The sequence below is a fragment of the Callorhinus ursinus genome, unplaced genomic scaffold (genome assembly GCF_003265705.2).
Source record: "Callorhinus ursinus isolate GAN/ISIS: 27379988/994484 unplaced genomic scaffold, GSC_fseal_2.0 scaffold2, whole genome shotgun sequence".
In the NCBI taxonomy this organism is placed as follows: domain Eukaryota; kingdom Metazoa; phylum Chordata; class Mammalia; order Carnivora; family Otariidae; genus Callorhinus; species Callorhinus ursinus.
This window is the reverse complement of record NW_027397064.1, coordinates 26676171-26698960: the sequence shown is the minus strand read 5'-3', so window position 1 is coordinate 26698960 and position 22790 is coordinate 26676171. Positions and strand designations below refer to the sequence as shown.

General features: G+C 44.6%; 1 protein-coding gene across 5 annotated transcripts in view; it reads right to left on the bottom strand.

The window, feature by feature from the left end:
* Positions 1–4002: 4002 nt before the first annotated feature.
* Positions 4003–22790, bottom strand: part of PLEKHM3 (pleckstrin homology domain containing M3) — a 179228-nt gene continuing 160440 nt past the window's right edge. For 2 of the 5 annotated variants that reach the window (XM_025892494.2, XM_025892513.2), the window contains exon 8: positions 4003–10293. In XM_025892494.2, the coding sequence (XP_025748279.1) occupies positions 10116–10293 (178 nt within the window). In that variant the 3' untranslated portion in view covers positions 4003–10115. The other 3 variants (XR_003212235.2, XR_012374419.1, XM_025892530.2) reach the window with 3 other exon arrangements.

Sequence of the window (22790 nt, the reverse complement as noted above, 5' to 3'; positions counted from 1 at the left end):
CTGGAGCCAAAAACCAAGAGTCGGATGCTCAACTGACCTAGCCACCCAGGCGCCCACCCCCAAAATACACATCTTTTTTAGATGTGTACTAAGGCATGTGGGGGATAAAATGTCATTATGTCTCGGATTGGCTTTGCAATACTTCCTCAAAAAAGTGAAAAATGAAAAATAAGGCTAGGTGGAATAAGCAAGGCAAAATCTAATAATTTTTATCTTAAAAAATGTTTATTTTTATCTTTGAAAAATCCTCATTAGAAGCATCCTGTGGTGGGCTGCACGTTTGGGTGCAGGGGGACCGGTGTGCGGGGAGTTCAGTCAGGACTGGTTTCCAGGGCTCACTGTCTGTGGGACCACACACTGACACACGTCATCACAGCGCTGACCCTTGGCGAAGGCTGTGAGCCGGTGCCTGGCCTCTGCTCTCCCCCTCTCACCTTGGCATGGACTTGAAGGCGCACGTGCAGGAGTACTTCCTGAGACACCTGTCATCGGGCATCTCCTCTGGACACTGGGGCCGCCGATGGCTACTTCCTCTGTTGCCTTGCTCCACGGCATCAGTGAGAAAGCCATCTGGGGAAGTTGACCCAGTTTAGAATTCAAATTCACTTCCCTGCCTATGCAATTGGGATTTATTTCCTCTGCAAAAGGCTTGCATCTCAGCACAAAGGGCCTCTCGCTGGGCTTGGGTATGCATGCGGGGATCGTCACAGAGAAAGCTCCTGCCTGGTTGATTTTCCTAACAACGTGCACCTCGTGGTATCCTCAGAACCTGGCGTTATTAAGAGCGTGTCATCACGATACGGTACAGAAGCTAAGGCAATTTGGATGTCCTTGGGCCCCAAATTAATATATGCTTTGTATAGTCTTGTAATTTGGGAGGCAATTTTCCATAACACAATGAGAGATGTTCCTTCATACATTTGAGATAATTTAGCTCAATGTTCATTTGAAAAAATTACTGTGCTAATAGCAGCTCTTCAGTCTCAGAACGACAGACCATCCTGGGAGAACATGGAGGTCCCTGAAAGTGATTCTCCTATCAGTCTGTCTGGGAGCATCAGCATAAAAGCTGTTGGAATTTCCCCTAGACCAGCAGCTGTCTGGAGATTGTACAGCAGGATGGGAATTGTGGCCGGAACTTGTGAACTCTAGCTGATTTGCATAAAACCAGGAGCCCTCAATGGAGGAATAGGAAATAAAGGTGGAGTAATGAGTTTCCCTGTTGTCCAAGTAAACTGGAAGTCACTGCCCATAAATCAGAATTCCTGTATGTTCAGCTATGGGAACACTTTATTCTTCCTGCTGGATGTTTCTGCCCAAGCTGTGAACAAACAGATGCCAACAGGAGAGCATGAACTCTATCTTTCTGATGGGTGTGTTTTGTCTCGGGCTTCCTGGTTCTATGTACCAGAGGCCTTTGTTATCCTGGGGGAGGAATAATTCTCTACCCCAATCAGAATCCAAAACCATAATAAAAAATAAGTTTAAAAACATTTTTTGCCCCAATCAGGAATGTAGTTTCTAATGGTGCTGCTTTATTTATTTATTTACTTTTTAGGATTTTATTTATTTATTTGAGAGAGAGAGAACGCGAGAGAGAGAGAGCACGAGAGGGGGGAGGGTCAGAGGGAGAAGCAGACTCCCCGCCGAGCAGGGAGCCCGATGCGGGACTGGATCCCGGGACTCCAGGGTCATGACCTGAGCCGAAGGCAGTCGCTTAACCAACTGAACCACCCAGGCGCCCTAACGGTGCTGCTTTAGACCAAACTCCAGGTAAGGCCCCAGTAGACCCAAGTTCATTTCCGGCTGTATTCCTGCTCCACAGCATACTAGCTGCCTATAGTGATTTTGAATTAAGTCATCGCTACTGTGGGTGTTTTCCATGTGATAAGCATTGTGGGCATGGAGGAGATGATAGTTTGTAAGACTCTGAACCCTCTGGAAAAGCTCATGAATGAGGAATACTTGTCATCAAAGTCACTGACTTCAGAAAGGGAGAAGAGGGAAGAACTGGCTGCTTCTATTCACCCGTAACTGGCAGTTGAGGCTGAAAGTCGGCAGTTCAATAGGTGCCTGCATTTGGAAGGACTCTGGTTCATTTTAAGTCTAGTTCTTCTACTGAACCAAGGCAAATCTGGACGCAGCCCCAGAGTTCATGAATTTCCCAGATCTTTCTGGGCAAGAAGCAACTGGTGCTTTTCCATTTTAAACACCACTCTCGAGAGTGATGAGGGTCAAGGTCACTGGATAGGCCTGAACTGGGAGCAGACTCTCACACGCATGCGTGTGGGGACAAGTGCAGCAGAACCAGGAGGAATGAAAAAGTGGAAGGGAGAATACAAGGCTCCCTTTGTAGCCAGCTTAGTCACCTGTGCCCATGACCTGGCCACTTCCTTTCACCAGTCTGTCTGGTGATAGTATATACTAGAGAAATAGAAGCTGACCGCACCCTGGAAGAAAATAAAGGGGGTATAAAGGTGAGGTTTTATGGAAACGATTGCAACCTCTGCGCGGCAAGTTCCGAAGTACTCTTCTGTGTCTGCTGGGAAGAAGGGTGGCAGCAGCTGTTAGCTAGAGGGCAACTAAGGCCACGCAGTCCGTCCACATCCCTTTGCTGCCCTTCCCACTGCCGACCACCGGGATGCCAAGCAAATGTTTATTTCAGGGCAACTTGCTTCATTTCATCTAGTGGTTCTTAACTTTCAGAACACATGAGAATCACCCAGGGAGCTTTTAAGAAATAAACACTCAGGCCCCATCCAGAGAGATTCGGATTCAGTTGTCTGTGATGGGGTCCTAACATTTTGCTTTTGTTTTCCTGTGTCTGATGTGGGAACCGCTGATTAAAGCCATCATCAAAGGACAGGACAGGGGAAACAATGAGGGGAGATTCAAGTCATCATCTCCTGGGGGTGGGGAGACAGGAACAAAATCCTGTCGCTTTCCATCCTTCTGAAAACATCTTTGCATATCTTCTCTCTGATAATGCCAAGCCTGCTGGAGTTACCCATTCGCTCCAGTTTACTACAGCTTGGGGAAAGCTAACCAGCGCTGGGAATCCAGTGAATCCTGGCTCTGACCAGATCGAGTGTCTGGTTTGGTTCTGTGAAACATTAACTTGTTTCTCTTTATCACTGATTGTAGCAGGTGTCTTGTGAGGATGAAGTCCAGTTATTTCTTGGACAGAACGGGCGTGAGCCCCAGTTGGTTTACTGAGGGAGGAGGCAGAGAGGCTGGGCATGAACACAGGTATGTCTTGGGGAGTGAGGCTCAGGGTTCACCTTTGGTAAATGTTTAACCAGAAGCACCTTTACTAGTCTTCAATGTCTGTCTTTGAGAAAGTGAGTTTAAAGGGTGTTTTGAAAGTTTCCTAGCGGACAGGTGTTGCACCCCATGGCCGTTGTGGTGGCAAAGCAAGGACCAGCCCAGGCTAGGGAGCGCAGATACTCCCGATCACATCTCAACACCAGAGGACTGCTATCTTTCACATAAACACCTACTCTACTCTTCACTTTTTGCCCCCTGAATGTGCTCTTCAGGAAGACCAGCATCTTTGCCTAGTGGCTTACTGCCTGCCACTTGTCCATCTAATTTGGAGAGCATGGTGGCAAGACGAAACGAGGGCGAGGAGGCTTGGGGCGGAACTTTGTATGGTAGGAAGGCCTTCCACGCATGCGCTTTGGCAGGTTTGTCTCAGACCTGAAGGAAATCATGCCGATTTCGCAAACAAGACCCATAATACTACATTTGCATTTTTAAAAAATTACACTATATTCTTCAGAAGCATAGGACGGGCTGATGAGGGTATTATGAGTTGATGAATTTAGAAAAACCCAAATCTACAAGATTAAGAGAGATTTTAAAGTCCTCGTAGCTCACTTTCAATAAAGCTCAAATCTTGACTTTGAATTAACATCCAGAGCTCATCTCGGGCTTTCACCGCCCCGCCCCCCGACGGCCGTGAAAACAGTATTTTAAAGAAGTTGTTATGAGAACAAAAAGTACTTTCTGTATTGTTTATTGAGAGAGAGATAACTTTATACATTAGGAACTGGTGCACTTAAATTATATGACAGATGACCATAAAAACTCGGACTTTTGTCAACAACACAACTTTATCTTATATTATTACAGTTACTGATATTTAAAAATGATATAAACAAAAATATGTATAAGTTATGCCAAAACAAAAGGCAATACATTCCAGAAAACAGAAACAACGTGTGTGTGTGTGTATTCGCACATTTCAAATAGCTCAACACAGAGTGATATAATAGCCCAAACCTAGAATTGTAGCTAATTCTGTACTGCACGAGCAGAACTAAGGGAAAACGACACGGATCTGACCCAGGAGCCGAGGAACGAGTGGAGCAGAACTCTTCTGCACCAGGTTCAGTGCTCTTCATTTGCAAACTAAACGTTTTCCCTCCTTTTACTATTCCTTGAAGACAGGTTCCCCACCCCCCACCCCCAATCTTGTATGGTAGGCTTCTGGCTATTCAAAATAAGATTGTGGTAGGTGACCGAAATCAGAACCTAGGCCTCCAGCAGCAAAAGCCAAATTTAATAGCTTGGTGGACTGCCCACGCCACCCAGAAACATTTTTATCGCAATGTGTCCCAGAGGCTTCCCACCTCCTACTTGGAAAACAGGGGGCGAAGTAAAAAAGAAAAACTTTATACAGTAAAAGAAAAGAAAATTCTGTGTTTGTGTAATTTTTTGACCCGAAGAAAGGCTAAGTTCACCGACTTTACGGAGAACTGGTTTAATTCCTCTACTCATTGGCCTTGGTGACATCATGACATACATTCCCCTGAGTTTGGTTAAAGAAAGCAAGCAAGCAAATAAAAAGAGTGATTAAAAAAAAAAAAGAAAACAGCATAAAACAAAGTTAAAACATTATGTGGTTGTGTCTTTTGTATTTCCTGGTATAAGTGTCCACAGAGCTAAGAAGCCCACGTATCTACCATTCTACTTTAGCAGTGTGTTCCCCAAAGAAATCCTTCCCTCGTGAGGTTAAGGCACCAGGTTAAACAAAGGTGAAAGGTCTGCCATGCTTGTGGAATGTGCAGGTTCCGAGCGCATCTGTATGAAGAGTGGCCAGCAGGGAAGAAGCAGAGTGATCTGTGTTGAGGCAAAGGGCCCTGCAGGCTTCAAGTGGGTCCACGGAGGAGACTAGAAGCACGAGGCAGTACTGTAAGGCACTCCTACGGGGAAAGACAGGGCGGAAGCCCAGCATGGAGGAGGAGTGCAGGCTCCCACGGTCTGCCGGGTCTGTGGCCGGCTTTCTGGCCAGGAGGCCTGACCCCGGCTCAGGAGGAGGGCGATGAGATCAAGGGGAGGGGGAAGAGGCTGGTCTACAGCGCTATGGCCAAGAGAAGGGAGTCTTCACCGCGCTTAGAATTGCTGTAGGCGCTTGAATCTTCTACCCTGGGCAACGACCGTGGCTTCGTTCCATCCCTTTCTAACAAGGTGGCTTCTCTTTCCATAGGGAGGAACCAAAGCGAAATAGCAGTTGTCCCCTTTCCTTGAGTTGAAAAATGCCTTCTGTCACTTTGGAGGCCACTTGATGAGAGTGCCCCGTAACACGATCACCGGGAACCCGTTTTAAATAAAACCCCTGACAACCATGGTTGTGCTGAGGAGGGCATTCCACACTTCTTTTACCTAGAGTTTAACAGTGACTTAGATTTGACCTTGGCATGCACCCCCTAAGACACACCAAAGAAAACCCTTCAAGTCAGACGGTCTGAATACAATGAAATTAGAATTGTCTACCATTGGGAATTGCTGGGTGCTAGGACTTAACTGTGCCCCATGACAGAAACCAACACTCGTCTGCTTAAATGAACTGCGCGGGGCTTATTCACCCATCACCGGGCTCTACCTCGAGCAGTGAGTTCTACTAGATGCGGGGTTAGAAGAATGGTCCGAGGTACACAGCATGCTAACGCCCAGCTGATAGCAAGTACCAACGGAAGGAAAATGGTACCTCTACTGACTCAGTTCATGCCTAGGAAAGAGTGTTCATTTGTGTTTCGCCCCAAATTCTCTCCTTTCTGACATTATTGTAGAGTAAAGAAAGTATGGAGACAGAAAATTCAAGAAATAAGGGGGAAGTTGTATGCATCGCTCTTTACTGGGAAAAGTAAAAAAATAAAATAACCTCTGTATTGACTCTCAGCAGTCTTAGAGTCAAGAGTTGAAGAATGACTTCCTAATGCAGTTATTTCCGTAGAGCGCGGCAGAGCGGTGGGGATGAACACTTCTGCCCAAACTCAGGAACAGCAGTACTGGCTTCACCCTAAATTAGGAGCAACCGTATCTTGGCTTCCTCCGATAATGCCTCTCTTTGCAGGAAGTGTTCAGTGTGGCATCTGGTCATACCCCGATTCTGTAATTCCCACATGGCCTCTTTGGGCCAATAGGTGGAGAACAAACCCCCAGGGTTGGAAGCTAAGACTTTCCAGGGAGGCACAGGGAGAAACCGTCCAGCGTCAATGTCCAGGGTGTACACCCGCAGTGACCACACCAGAGGCCAGACCTCATCAAGGTGGACTCTCTCTAGCTTCGCAAAGACTGCCTTTGGCTGCCGGAGTGAGGTCAACGCCAGGGTGCTCGCTGCCCCGGAAGGAAGTCATGGCACAGTCCCTTTGCAGGAGTCTGAGATCCCACTGAGTTAGTTGGAAACCACAAATCCCCAACACCACTGAGATTCCCTTTTTGGTGGAGGCCTAGTCTAGTAGAATCCAAAAACGATTACCCCCTCAGCGAATCAAGTGTGCAAGCTCCGAAGAGTATCACTCTTTAGTCCTACGGATAGGAAAGGAAGGGTAATACGGTCCCCTGAAAGGCAGGGAAGCAAAGGGGGATGACGGGCGTTGACGTGGTTTTCACATAAAGAGGCTTTCAACTTTGGGGAAAATCAGCCCTGGAAAGAACACGATGCGATTCCAGTTGACTGCTTTTAAAGTACTTTGTGGCCTCAGTGGTACAAGTGAGGTCTATTTTGGGAACTGGCTTCTCTCCTGCAGGGTTAGGTGCCAACATTTTACCAGGGTTGGACGGTCTCACACATGAGTTTCTGGCACCGTTAGGAGGGATTTCCTCCAGTGATCCACCAGGGAATGGGCCTTTCAAGTGAAAAGAGGTTCCCCTGAGTCAGCCGCCAGCTCTAGGAGATTAATTGGCCATTTTCTCGTGTGTTTTATGTGTGAGCTATTTCAGATGGGATGAGAGAGGGAATGTGAGGGAAAGCAGGTATTAGCTTGGTCTTAGGGAGGTGGTAATCCACGGATTTGCTTTTGTTTCGACAGTTTCTAAGCAGTGGAACAATTACCTAACAGTGCACCAAGTCATTTGTTTGGGTGGAAAACAGTAAGGGCGTTCATGTGCTCTAAGGCGTTCTGGGCTAGAAAACAGCAATTTTGAATTTTTCAGGACAGACCCGATTCCGAAGCTGGCTCCACGGTGTCCTATCAGATTTGGGTGGTGGTGGCTGTGCAGGCTGGCAGGCGGCACTGGCCGGGCTGTTGGGGGCATACAAAAAGGAGAGAAAACAGAAGCGGCTGGGATATAGTCCTACTTATGGGTAGCTGATGGCGATAGTACCTCTCCTATATATATGTATGTGTGTGTATATATATATATATATATTTTTTTTTTCCCTCTATTGAAAATACGCAGAAAGCGATGTGGATAGAAGGTTCCCCTTAGGAGTTCCCAGGGGAGGCCCATATTTAGCAGGACCCTCTATGTGGGCACCTGTGAAGACAAAGGCCTTTAGAACAGGGATCCAGAACCTCACGGCCTCGGCAGACCAGACGCTAGGTGCCTGTGAGGTGGGGCAGGTAGTTCTGTCGGTAGAGCAAGCGTGCTGGACGGGGAGGAGGGGGGCTGCGCCTCAGGGCTCCGAGCGCAGTGTGCTGGGGACGGCCTCGCCGACAGTCGGGATCACGGGTACGGTAATTACGGCGAAGGCAGAAGTGAGCTACGGTGACAGGGAGCTGGGGGCGGAGGGAAAAGGCACTTTGCCATCGGAGCACATCTGTTTTATAATAAGCAGGTCTATAATTCTCTTGTGAAAGATCATGTTCTGCTATCTTCTCTGAGGCTGGAAAATATAAATACTGTGTTTCACGAAGGGGAGGAAAAAGGAGGAGAGGATCAGACTTGTTCGCCTGTGTGCCAAGTGCTTGTTTGAGATTTTCCACCCTTTATCTTCTGTGTGCAACACTCTTTATAACTGGGGTGGGGGAAAAGTCAACCTGTTTTTCCAAGAATAAAAAGCTCCATAAGGTTTCCTCATGAAGGGGGCCTTGGCCTTTTAGCAAGTTTTTATGCCCTTGGTCACAGCTGCTGTAGAACGGGAAAGTAAATGAAGCGTGGGGTCCGGGGCCCAAGGAACTGGCGGTGTGCACAAGTCTGTCTGAAATGTCTCGCCTCTAAATGGATGGAGGTATCAAGAGTTAGGATCTGGAGGGAGCAAGGTGTCGGGGGGAAAGTGGCAATGGGGTTAAATGTATCCTGTACTTTGTGAGCCACTGATGCTCTAGATCCTAACAGTAGTGAAACTACCAAACCAGGAAGGCATGGGGGCATCTGCTCAGTGGAAACATACACAGTCTCCTCAGGCAGTCTGCTGAAAACTGTTTCAATAGCAGTGTATCTTTCTGTTCTGGGAAGAGTTCCGGTGGGAGCACCAGAGCCATGATCTCCAGCGCTGTCCTACCTGACGTTTTGGCCACAGCCACTGCTGTGGGGGCCCCCTACTCGGCCAAGTGGCGAAGCAATTCGTTATAGTTCCTATTCCTATGATATGATTTTAGCACGTTCTGTTTCACTTTAAGGTGGCAATAATATGTGTGTCTATATATTTAATTAAACAATATTATTACACTGAATTCATTATATTTGTAAGTTTGGTATTTTCTTAATAGCCTAGCATGGGTGTTTTGAAGTCCCATGTTACTTTGATTTTGTGAACAATTTTAAAAATGTGAAAGTGGAAGCGGTTAAATTGACAAATTAAAGGTCCAAATGAAAGTGCAATGAAAAACAATGAGAAATAAAGCATTTAAAATAATTAAGGTACGAAATGCCTACACAAGATTCTGTGAAAAGAAACTGAAGACCACCTCATAGCATGTACGCATTATCTCCACCAGTCTTCACACCGATGCATTTAACCACAATGCAGGAAATGTCCTCAGGCCGGCACCATTACAACATCATAAATATTACCCATGAAGCCCGGGAAAACTGCTCTTCAGAAAGCTAGGTTTTCCGCCAACTATGGTGGGGCACTGCATCATTAGGGGGCTCTGGGATTCGTACCAGCAAACAGACCCACACCTGCACTCATTGGTCTCGGAGGTCTTTTCTCTCAGCAAAAAACCGGAGATCAACCTCAAAACCAGAAGGGGCTCTCCTCATAAATTAGGGGGTGCATGCTTTATGTCGGAGCGCGCACGCCTCATCTCTGGGCCGTTTGGCTTGGCTTAGGTGCCCCCCACCTGCGTGGTGGAGACTGCGGTGACGGCGTCAGGGACGCGCGGCCCCGCAGTGGCCCAGGCGGCGCCCCGGTATTCTGAAACGGACGGCGGTGCGTGCTTGCCTCAGTTGTTCCGCCCTCTGCTAAAAATAAATAACACAAAATAACCCGAAGTTCTGTGGTTCTGTAGGAAGTGCTTCCTCCTGTGTCCTGTGTAATAAAATGGCCCCTGAGAACCAAAAAAAAAAAAAAAAAAAGGAAAAAACAAGTCTGACCTATAAAGCATTGTGTGTAAACCACGTTTTGCTTGGGAGCGAGCTGCTGAAATTCATGGCTAAATGTAATTCAGCTATTGGTGGGGTTTTTTTTTTTTTTTTTTTTTGAAGCCTCTGCTGGTAGTTTTTTGAGCCACAGAGGCTTCCCGGACCTTTTGGACAGCGATTTACACAGAACATACATACAGGACGCATTGGGAGGTGTGGATATGTATGTAAATCTACATCTATTGTCTAGCTGAAGATGAGACATCCTCTTCTTCCAAAGGGATCCAACGGGCTAGCTGGGAAGCTGCCGGCTGCTACATCAGCCCGAGGTCAATCCCTGGCCTCAGGCCCCTGCTGACTCAGCTGTTCTGGTAGGACAGCTCGAACATGTTGCAAGCCTCCTCCAGGCTCTCGTCCATGTTCAGCCTCCGCCAGAAAGATTTCTGCTTCTTCTGCAGCTCCCTGCGGACACACCTCGGGCAGGGGACGGACTTCTCTTTGCATTCAGAATGGAAAACGGCTCCACAGCTTTCACACCTGCAAAAACCAACCACGGAGATGATGAACAAGGTGGGAAGGAGCATGACACAAGCATCTGAAACCCAGTGGCCTCTGTGCTGCTCAGAGGACAACGTTTATTCCGGGGAGCCCTGCCACCGGGAAGAGAGAGACTCACAGAAATGGGCTCTTCCCTTTTCCAAGATGCTCAAGGTTGAATTTTTTTTTTTTTTTCCTGATTAGAACTGGCTGCGGCGAGGCTTATGGCTTACGGCGGAGAGGGGTCAGCAGTCAACTAGCAATGGTGTGATCACGGTGACAATGGCCAGAGCTCTGGAAGTTTCCCCTCCATTGGCCCTGGGGTGAAGTGACAGAGAACGGGAGTGAGGTGTTTCACCAACTGCAAGTGCTCTGAACACCAACCCCAGCGTGACCGCAGTGAAAATGTAGCTCCCCACTTCTGTAAACAGGGACTGAGTGGGTCCCCGTTACTCTTTGCCCTCATTTAACAGTTTGGACAGATAAAATGACACATTTTCATTTTCTGAATGTTATCCTCAGATCTATTGTCCTTCGGAGTTTTTTAAAAATTGGGAAAACCCCCACCACTGTAAGCCCATCTTTGTAACACAAGTGGAAAGAGTAAAGCATGAGAAAGTGGGGAAAAGAAAAGTTTCTAAAGAAAACACTCAGATACTGTAATTTATAGAGAGGAGGCATTCCAGGTGGATGACTAGTTTATTGTCTGGCTTGGTGGAAGCCTGTACAGGAGTCCAAATGGCTTGTTTTTACGGCAAAGTCTTTAATAATGAGGAACTGACAAGCGCAACTATGGCTGCCCCAGGAGGTGGCTGGCCAGTGCAGATTACCATGCCCATCCTGCCATTCGGGAGTGACAAGCAACTACTCCCTCATCTCAGGAGCCCAGGGAATTAGTGCAACCAGTAGCAGTCCCTGGAGGGTCCAGCACTAGGCTGGGTTCAAAGATGACTCTGCAGGAAGCAGTCCTCAGGGCTCAGCTTGGGCTTCTGTTGGTTTTCCTCTAGGATCTTGGGCTTCAGTCCTGCAACATAGGACGGTCTTCAGGGCACCGTTCCCTAGCGTGCCACTGACTTAGCTCTGGCACCATTCAGGATTCAGAAAGTTTGGTGAAAGGAGGATCCTCCCACCCACCTTTGTACCCAGGGAGCAAGAGACGTGGGGAGTGGGGTGGGGTAGGGAGGGGAGGAAGGGCGTATTGATCAGCTGAGAGACCAAAAGACAGAAGCTTCACTGTTCCCGGCAGTCTCTGCCCAAGCTCAGCTCTCTGGGCAAGTAAATCATAGTGGTAGTTACGAAAGCAGGAATACGGTGACATGGCCTGACTTCAAATCCCACCTTCAAATCACTTTCTGGCTGCATGACTGCTATGCACTGAATTGTGTGGCCACCTCCCCACCCTGCCACCAAATGCCGATGTTGAAGCCCTAATCCCCAGTGACACTGCATTTGGAGATAGGGGTTTTAGGAAGTAATTAAGGTTAAATCAGGTCATAAGGGTGGGCCCTGATCTGATAGGATTGGTGCCCTTAAAAGAAGAGACATCAGAGAGCTTTCTCTCTTTCTCCCCCAGTGTGTGTACCCAGCGGAAAGGCCATGTGAGTAGCGCAGCAAGAAGGTGGCCGTCTGCAAGCCATGAAGGAAGCTCTCACCGGAAACCATGCCCTGCTGGATCTTGATCTGGGACTCCCAGCTTCCAGAACTGTGAACAATGAGTGTCTGTTGTTGGAGCCCCCCGGTCTGTGGTATTTTGCAGGACAGCCTGAGCAGTCTGTGACAGTGACCTGGTGCAAGTCACTTGACCTCTCTGAGCTTCAATCACCTTATCTTAACATGCCCCTCAGAGAGGTCTTGTGAGGCTCAAAGGGAATCACAAATAAAGCGTGTGGCGGAGCACCTGGCACAGTAATGCAGCTAAGTCTGCGCCTTCCAGGGTGAGCAGCGCCTCCTGGTGTCTTCCAGCGATGCTTCCTGCAGTCTGACGGCACCGATGTCACCACCGTGACCTGAGGACATCTTGATCAACCCCCTCTTGGCATAGATAAGAAGGCCGAGACTCTAAGAAGGCTTAGTGATTGTCTCATGAGGACCCAGTGAGTTAGACAGGTTGTGACTAGAACCCGGGACTCCTGACAGCCCAGCCATGGTTCCCACCGAAGCCTGGTTATCCGAGTGAGGGGAATGCGCCATCCTGGAGGGAAACGCAGGCCTTCCAGTCAGAAGACTCCTGTTCCAATCACAACCCTTTCTTTGAGTGACCTTGGGCAAGTCACTGACTTTCTTGGTGGTCTGCTCTCCTCATTTGTAAAATGTTGCTCGCAGTGACCTCCTTCCTACTCACTGGGGTTCTGTGGGACAAAAACGGGTGACCGTATGTGGAATGAGCAGGTGGGTGTGACACCACCTTTCATGATGACTCTATAGTACCTGCCTTCTTGATGCTGGAGCCACACTGGTCAGGAGAGTCGACAGTGGTAGAATCTTCTCTAGCATTTCCCTGCCCTCAGCGCCTCCCTCCTACCAGGGGGCTGAAGGTCAGACCCAGGTCTCCTCCTGCCTCTGGTTTGGGCTGGCTCCTCCCCAGTGGCAATGGCTCTGTCCTCCCTGGGTCACACCTCTCTACCCTCCTGTCACTGAAGTGACACTAATGGTAGCCTTATCAAGTAAATTTCCTCCTCCCTGCCCCCTTTGCCCTGCTGAGTGAGTGATTTATACACCTAGGGATGTTGCCCTAGGGCAGTGATTGATAAGGAGAAAACCATGGGGTTCCTCAGTACCACTCCCTTATCTCTGCTGATCCTGGCACCTCCGCACCCTGCTTCAGTGAAGAGGTTGAGTCTTACTGGGGATTTCTGGTGCAACAAACACTCCTGGGGTGACGGAGGGGCTGAGTACACCTGCTCTTTCTAGCCAAAGGTCAGTAACTGAAAAAAAGTCTGAGATAAAAAATTAATGATTTCAGAATGTAACCAAGTCCTATTTTCTAACCATTTGTAAGCCAGCAGTCATCTTTTGAACTGTATAATGGACAGACTGATCAATGACCTTCCCAAATTCAGACAGTCTATTGTTAACTTTCTCCCTGATTTTTTTTTTTAAATGAAAAGAATAAGGTCAGGAAAAGGAAGGAGGAAGAGAAACTGTTTCTTACATAAAAGTTATGGAGCTTTGTAAGAAAAGTGTGCAGGAAAAATAAAGTATTTGCATTAAAAAGTGCAATATATAGGCATGCTCCTCTTTGAAAATATTATTTAAAAGGCCCTTCCACTTTAAAAGAGTTCACTGGCCCCTTAGTGTTTACTGAATTTTCTGACTGTATTTATAATACGATTTTACAAACAACTTTTCAGGAACATATCTTATATATAAGGTTAATCTACCAATGCAATCATCCATGTAGAAAATTGCAGCAGGTACTGAAAGAGAAATGCCCTTCAGTGTCCCCGAGCGATAAATCAAATGAAAGCTCGCCAGTTTCATCTTCATTTCTGAGGTCCCCGCTCCCAGCAATCAGCAGTTTCGCTGCCTTCCGGTTGTTGCTGCACGCCACAGAGAACAAAGACCTACGTCCTCCTTTCCAGTGTCCCAGAGAACGCAACTACAGGGAGACATTTGCTATTGACCAAAGCCATCCTATGGGTTTGTCCTGAAAATGTCCATTGCTTCACTGAGTCCAGGGATCTCAACCTCGGCACTACTGGCATTTGGGGCCAGATGGTTCTCTGTTGTGTGGGGCTGCCCTGTGCACTGCAAGATGTTCAGCAGCATCCCCGGCTCTACCCACTGGATGCTGGTCACAATCCCTTCCCCCGAGTTGTGACAATCAACGATGTCTCTAGCCACTGCCAAAAGTCCAAATGTCCCTTGGGAGGGCCAGGGAGATCATCTCAGTTGAGAAACGCTGACCTAATCTATCTGGAGAAGGCATCATAGAGGGAGTACCCAGGGGGTACTTTAAACAGTGCCCTCCCCGGGTGGCATTTCCAAGCGTCAACTGCAGGCTTCTACCAACCAATAGGGTCCAACATAGTGTTACTTATTCATTTCATTTTCACAAATATATATATTTTTAATACATCATTCAGTTAAAATAGCTGAAACTCACAGGCATTAACCGTCCCGTGGTTTTGAAAATTAATTTAGAACATCGTATAAGAAGTCAATACCCATGACACAATTCTGTGCGTTGCTTAGTAACCCTTAACTTTCTATCAACTCACTCTGATTTTTTAGTCTTCCTCAAAAGCCATCTTGGTGGTTGACCCTCAGTTGCATGGATTTGCTCTTTGGCCAAGAACATCTGGGCTGTTTCTCTGTGGTGTTCTTTACTTCTTCATGTCCTATGTAGGCCATCTAGAAAATCTAAACCAAAAACTTGTACTTGCCCCACAAAGCAAATTGCTTTTATGTAACTGGGAAGCAGTTAGGTTTCAGCAACATCTCCAATGAAAAGGAGACCGAAAAATATTAACAAGGCCACTTACTGCAGAGAGGAGGGCTCCAGTGAAGTGAGGAGCCCTGAGTTCTTGGCCCAGGTTGGCCCCATTGTCCCTGGGCCCTTGGGTAAGTTACTTCATCCCTGGACCTCTTGTTCTCCACAGAAGTAAAAGGGAAGGTTGGATTATCCAAGGTTTCTTCCAACTTGCAGATTTTGTGCAAGAGGGAGGGCGACAGCCCGGGAAGACTACTCTGGGTTTTACCCTTCTCGTTCCACATTTTCTTGCCCCAAAGTCTGTGGATAGATGAGTGGGAATACAGCCTTGCTGGCCACTCCTTGGAAAGTCTCAAACTGACAAGCTGGGACTGAATGGGAGGATCCTTAAAGTGAAGAGCACTACTTTAAATTTTATTTATTTGCACTGATTAATCAAACCATGAAATAGCTTGCAGACTAGTACATACGGCTCTGGTTATCAGGAATTTGGCCAAAAGGAGCTGACTCTGCCTCTTTCTCAGAACATCTCAATTAAACATTAAGGATTCCTTTCTAAGGATGTTCCCAACCCTCATCAGCACCCTCTCTCCCCAAGAAAAAAAACCCAGAATGGTTCAGTGTTGTGGGGTTTTTAACTTGGGGGTGGTATGGGGGCTGGCTAGAGGTGGCAGTCATGGATCGTCCTATGTGGAAGAAATTGTGTTTTAACCACGGGACAGATACACTGGAGTGACCTGTATGCATATCAGCACCGCGTACACCATATGACGTGGGATGAGGAAGAAGGAACTCTAGGTCTGTTTCTTTGGAAGCTCTAGGGGGCAGTGCCATGGACTGTCCACGTGCGCCCTGGCAAACCGGTCCCCTTCCTAGAGCTGGGGGCGGGGGTGTAGCTCCACCACTGTGGGGGGTGGGCAACGCAGATCTCATTCTCTTAGTAAGAGGCACCATCACATGAGACTCTGTACATTTTATGAACAGTCTTTGACCTATAAACATTAGCTCACTGACCTATGGCAAGTGACAGAGAGGTACATACCCTAGAAATCTAATAGCCACAGACACAATGGTCTTCTTCCAGCCTCAAAACCAAGAAACAAACCTGCTGCAAACGGACAGAACTACCTATGTGCAGGGGGACAGGGTTGCTTCTCAAATATGGCAAAGCGGCAAGAATTCCTGGCTGTGGACAGTTTCCTGTTCTGGAATGCTGATGATGTGAGGCCAGTTAGAGACAGGCTCGATGGCTTTGTCTGTGTCTTCCAGAGTCTAGCTGCACGCAGGCGGGTCACAGGAAGCTGCTAAAGGCTCCTGCCCCAAGTTGAGGTCACTGAAATGCTTCTGCTCTGCTCATGTTGGATTCTTCTCCTGCTGCATTTTTATTTTTGGCTCAGGCAATGACCTCAGATATTTCATTAGATTGAAAGTCAGCCTTGAGTTTGGCTGGATCTCTGACAAGTGGAAGGACAGGCCTGCAGAGCAGGGCAGAGCTCTGGCTGATTTCCACTCTGCCGAACCCACAGCAACTAGGGTGGGGTGCAGAAATCAGGGCATGCGATCAGGCATGCGAGTGAGTTTGGTCGGATGGCTACTATGTAAGGCGCCCCACACAGCCACCAGCTATTACTGGTTTTTCCAAGAAACCAAGATGATTATTGAAATCTCTTAGCTAAGGGAGATAGTTATTGGGGCCTGGTTATTTTAATGTTTTGGGTTGGTGTTTTCTCCTGTTATTGTGTGAGTGAGTGAATATAAGCCAATAACTTCTAGTTTGCTTCATAAGGTGTATGCGTATGTACATCTGTGCTATGTAGGTACTTACTGTAGGTACACAGGTATGTGTGCTGTTTAGAAGAATACACAGAACATGTCACTAAACATTCTAAGGGAAAATGAGTTAAATATGATACAGTTGAACACATGCTTTCTTTTGTGGGGGCACAGGGTTAAAATGAAGAAAGGTTACATACAATTTCAGTAACGTGCTGATGGCTGGGGATAGTCCAAGTTTCACAGCCTCTGCCGGTGAAGCCTTGAGCCAGGCTTACTAGGATCCACACACTCCAGATGCCCCTCTCTTTGGCCCGAGGGGAAGCAAGTGGAATGGGGAGGGACAGAGCAAAGGGTCTGGAAATGTTGGATTACAGAACTGTTGTGGCTCCTTGCAGAGTGAGAAATGGACTACCTTTGGGATTATTCATTGTGTGTGTGTGTGTGTGTGTGTGTGTGTGTTTTCTTTTTTTGGGTGGGGTTAGGGAGGTGGGGGCAAAAAGGTATCCATACAGTTTGATTGGAATTGTACGAGACTGGAAAAGCTCTAGCTCCTTTGGCCAAATGTCTGGCGGATGTGGGTGTGTATGTGCTAATGTGTAAAGCTATTCCACTGGTTCTGAACGGTAAATACAAGTACAGCCCAGATCAATGCTGGACATTTAAATTAGGTAACATCTCTATACCTTTTGCCCCTGTTTTTATATAAATTATCCTTACAATACCTCTCTTTGCTAGGTACTATTTGTTTTCCCATCTTTAATAAGTCGGTCAGTCAGTAAATGGATAAAAAGAAATAAGGTAATAAAATAAAGTAACTGGTGGCTTCTCAGGTCCCCAGACTGGTAAGTGTGTGATCGACTCTGGCCTTGATTCCAGTCTTCGGACTTGAAATCTGGCTCTCTTTCCCCTGTTACTAGCCCCATGGTCCTTTTGGTTATTCAGCATACTCTCAAATACTTGCTAAGACTCAAATCATGGGAAGAACAATTGGTATGCCCTGCAGTGATCTTCTTATTTACCTTTTCATCCCCAGAGTTAATTAAGGAAGAGTTTTTCCCTGATTCCGGACCACAAAGCCTTTGGCTTTCACAAGTCTTGCACTTTTAGTTTGTAAACCAAGCTCAGTTAATAGCTTTGACAAAAGCTTTACTTAAAATCTTGGCTTTGAAAGAGAATGTAAACAAGGGTTAATTAATTCATTTGTTAATTTTGCTATCCTATTGGGAGCAGTAAATCACATTATCTTTCGTGCAAATGCTTAATAAATGCTCCTTGCTAATTTGTGGATGTGACAAGAACTTCTCATTAATACTCCATCATCTCGTTAAGAGAACTATATTGGTGAGAGGAGATAAAGACATTTTCAGGGATGGGTACAATGCAGAAAATTTAGAAGGTAAACCATACCTAAATTTATGAACATGATTGATTGCTTAGGAATGAGTTAGTGATATAAATTTAGAAGGAGAAAGACATTCACATGAAAGATCCAAAGTGTTTTGTCATTACTTTAGATTGCTCCCCTAATTTGTCTCCTCCCACCAATACAATTCTCTTAACAAGATGATATCACATAATTTTCTAATACTCAATGTGTTCTGGGCCAGTGGTTTTCAAAGTGTGGTCCCTGGACCAGCCAGACCAGCATCACCAGAAAATGTTAGAAATGAAAATTATTGGGTGCCACTCCAGACTTACTGCATCATAAATTCTAGGGTGGGATCTGGCAACCTGTGTTTGAACAAGCCCTCCAGAGAATTTTGATGAATATGGAAGTTTGAAAACTGCCACTCTAGGACAATTGTCTCCAAAGACAGCAGGGCTAACATATTAGACAGCACTGTTGTAAATATTTAGAACAAAAATATGGACTTTGCAAAATGAAAATGAAAAGTGGTATTAACTCATGCTTTAATATTGAGCTTTGCATTTCATATCCATTAATATTTCCTCATAGCTGATAGGTAAGAACCTCATTTTACTTTCTTCAATTAGACATGATATTAAGCTATTCAGATATTGGCCATTTGCATATTTTTTCAGTAAATCAGTTCATGTCCTTTGCCCATTGTCTAATGACTTTTACTTACTGAGTTTTGAAGATTTTTTATATTCAGGAAATTAATTAATACTTCGTTAAATGTGTTAAAAATGTCTCTCCAAGTTTCCTGTTTACATTTGTCTTTACAGAACTTTAAGCATTTAACTTTTTAAAAATATATTTAAAAGCATTTTGCTTCCACGGCTTCTGGGTTTGTGTCAAGCTTAGAAAGACCTTCCCCACTTAAGATTATAAAAATATTCACCCATCTTTTCTTCTAGCACTTTATGGGTTTTATTTTTATATCAAAATACTTGATCCATCTGGAATTGATCCTGATATAAAGAGTATGGTAAAATCCGGCATTATTTTTCTTTCTCCAAATGGCTGTCTAATTCCCAGTTTCTTTTAAGGAATGTTCCATCTTTTGTTTTGCTAATTTGCTGTGCACCTTTATCATGTACTACATTCCCATATTACTTGGGTCTATTTGCGTTATTTCTGAAATCATGTTCTGTTGATCTGTCTGTTCCCATGCCAGCACTGTACTGCGTAGTATATAATACATTTTTATATCTAATGAAAACAGTCTCCCTTCATGTAAACAACTTGAGAGGTCAAATTCTACATTGAATCATGAGGAAAGTTTACTGCCACCCATCTGAATGTTAAATAAAAAATTTTTTGAAATGTATATAATCAACTAATTTAAAAAATTTATAGTATAATTTATAAGGTTTATGTAAAATGAAAAGCACCTGTGTAAACATCCCAAGTGGTCAAGGACTAATCCTGGCTTTAGATATTTGACTTTTTGATTTTTTTTTTCATCTTTATGTAGTGATAAAGGTATTGTATAAATTTGGTAAGGTAAACTAATAGCCTGTTTACATGTTTATAAAATTAGGAAACATGATACAATTATTTAATAATGTATACACTCTTAGTAATTAAAATTATCCTACTTTGCAGGAACCGAGATGTATTATCTTGGGAAAATAACTGCAATACTTAAAGTATGGTATACATTATCATTGAACAAAGGAAGATGTGACAAAGAATGCATGTTTAACAGTCCCTTTCATTCAGTGCGAACATTATTTAGAACATTTTTACTCTGCATATGAGTAAAAATTGGATAGAACTGATAATTATACTAAGAAAACTAGTTATGCTACCTATGTACGCAAGCAATAAATAGACATGTAAGACACCTCGCAGTCACTGAAAATGTTCTGTCCTTGAACATGGATATTCCTAAGACAGGAACAGGGTAGAGAAGGCTAGATGCTAGTCTATCAGTAAAGGAAATTCTCAAAGGCAGTAACGTAGTTGCTCACTGGGGAAAGCCAACGGGAGCCTTTAGCTTAGGTCTGGTTAGCAAAGTGCTATGCTAACTAATAACTAAGCCTTTTCTCCTTCATTTCTCTGAACAGTGGCCTGGGTAAGTTCTCCAGTTCTCCCTTCTCCCCCTCAGGGAGAAAAACTGAAGTATGAACCTTGTGGGTAGGGTTAGGTGAGGAGGGGAGAAGGGTTAAGTACTGCTCTTAGGTACTTTCTAAATATTAAGGTTCCCCTGATTAGGTCTCTCTCTTTTAAAACAGGAGACCTTAACTACATTGTCAGTGAAACTGAAGGAAGGAAAAGTCATCTTTCTTGCTTGCTGCTTGGACATGCATTTCTGTGCCTAAGACTCTTGGCTGGTGTCTCTTTCAAGTGTTGTATGAAAACCATGTTCCCCCTGAGGTTACCTCAGGCTTCACTATCCCCCTTACCCTTCCACCCTGCCCCCACACCTTCCCCACTGCCAAGGAAAATTTGCCTATCTCTTTTCATTCTCAATTCTGAAAATTTTCTTTCAAATCATTGATGTAAGCTGCTTTTCAGCTAAGTCTTTTAATTTAAATTTCCTTTCTCCACCATCAAGGATTCTTTCTAGAAAAAAGTGTTAACTCCTCTTAAAGAAGGGCTTTAATATACTTCAGCTTCCCACCTCTCAAGGCCAAACTAGATTTTTCAGTTTAAGTCAGCTCAAGTTAGTGGCTTCCAATGTTGTCTTTGAATCAGTCATTGGCTCGTGACTTGCAAGTCAGTCTATTATTGGTTTTATAAAAGGAGATCCCCACATTTCTGTTTTTCACATGAATTACTGCTTGTTAAATGCTATCTTTTCCTGTTTTCTCATCAAAAGTTTACAAAATTCATCCCATTATTTTTGTGGAGAACCTCTCCCCACCATCCGACCACCAAGCATCACCAGAAGTGAGATCAGTTAAAGGTACGTGGTATAGTCTTTTGCCCTCCTAAGGTAGTTTGCGCATTCCCTCAAATGTGAGCCTAGTGCTGGGAGGACAAGGACAGGCAGAAAGCAGACTGTACTGGAATTCAACAGCCCGCCTCTCCCAGGAGCTACAGCTGTGGTGTTGAGTGGGGATGCCTGCTTCTCTGGGGAGGGGGGAGGGGGCATGTTAGAGGGTGGGAGTGATGGGCTGATGACTGCTAAGCTCCTCTCTGACTCTACCCAAGCTCTATGCTATGCAGACATGATTGAGTTCAAGCAGCGACTGGGTAGAGAATGAACATCTATAGACTGCCTTTTCTCTATTTTAAGTGCTTTGAAAGCATTAGGAACTGGAAGGTGATTATTAATGATAGCTATGGATAGCATATGCTGATGCTTCCTGATGCACCATTGAGTGGTTTAATATTTAGAATACTGAAGAAGTTTAATAAAGACATGATAATATACTTTAGATGCCGAAATGAAAACAAACAAACAAAAAAAGGATTTTTAAAAGACAAGTTTAACAAGATCTTGCTATCTGTCCTCCCATAATTAGTTAGGTGAAAAAAGTCTCACAATATCAAAAACATATACTGACAAAACTAAGTTACTATTGTACCTTTCGTAATTCTAAAGCATAATACAGTTCATTTCAGAACATACTGCTCAGGCTGAAGAGTCAACGTTTTTTGTACGGAAAGGTAAACACTCCTCTCTTCCCTATTGTGTATTCAGGTTACTTATTTACAGTCGCATGGGGAAGGAAAAAACACACACTACAAAGTAACCAAAAAGTTGTTTTGAAAATTAAATTATCTGAGTGGCTTAGCAAGACTCAAGTTTTTGACATGAAAGTTTTCACTGGGCCAGAAAAACAAATCTATCCCTAATATATGATAGAAAGCTAGCTATCATTCAATAAAGTCATGTTTCTTGGTAATGTCTACATTTAAGTAGACAGTTTCGTTGAAATTTATTTAAAATAAAATACGTGGAAAAGCACATATTTGAAAAACTAAAAATAAAGCAAACGCTTCATGAATTATTTATTGAGCATTTACTATGTGCTGTTCTAAATGCAGATAATTGAGCAGTGAGCAGAACAGAAAAAAGTCCATTTCCTCACGGAGCTGACATTATTTCAAAATGGTAGACTGAATCACAATTTGCATTTATATCTTAATCTCTATAGGTAAACTGTATCAAAAATAGTCAACCTCGCTGAAAACATCATGACAAACTAGCAAACAGACTAATATAAAATGCTAAGCAAAGGAGCTGAATGAAGTAAAGTTCTAACTTCTTTGTCGGTAAGAGCTTAAAACAGTGTCATATATCAGGTAGGCAAATCCAGAGGTGAGGGGTGGCTTGTCAAAGGTCACACAGCAAATCAGTGGGCCAGTCTGCCTCTATTTTTAAAATGGATTTTAAAGATTTTAGAACCAATAAAATTTTTTTCCTGTTAAAGGAGCCGCCCATTAAAGCTTATCTATCAACTTATTCTGATATGATGTGATAAAAAAGCTGGATATAAAACCATGTATTCAATATATTGTCAATTTTATTAAAAAGTAAACATGCATACATATGTATGGAGAATTTTCTTCTTTGTACTTTTGGTGTACTTTTCATATTTTCTATAATGCACATTTTATTAAAAAGTAAACATGCATACATATGTATGGAGAAAAACAAAGTTCTTCTTTGTTTTATATAGTTAGAAAATTACAACACGAGTTAAACAATGATGAGCATTACCCCCTCCAATTAACAAAAAAGTAGGCTGTCAGAAATGCTTAGCGAAAAGATGATTACACAGTATTAACCAGACACCTAACAAGAGGCTTGGTAAGAAATGCGTCCAGGTGGAGATGCTAGCCATCTATTCAAGTGACCAAGTGGCTTCAAAAAACAATGGCAGCAGTCTCACGGGCGAGGACTGCCTTTATAAATGCACTGTATTT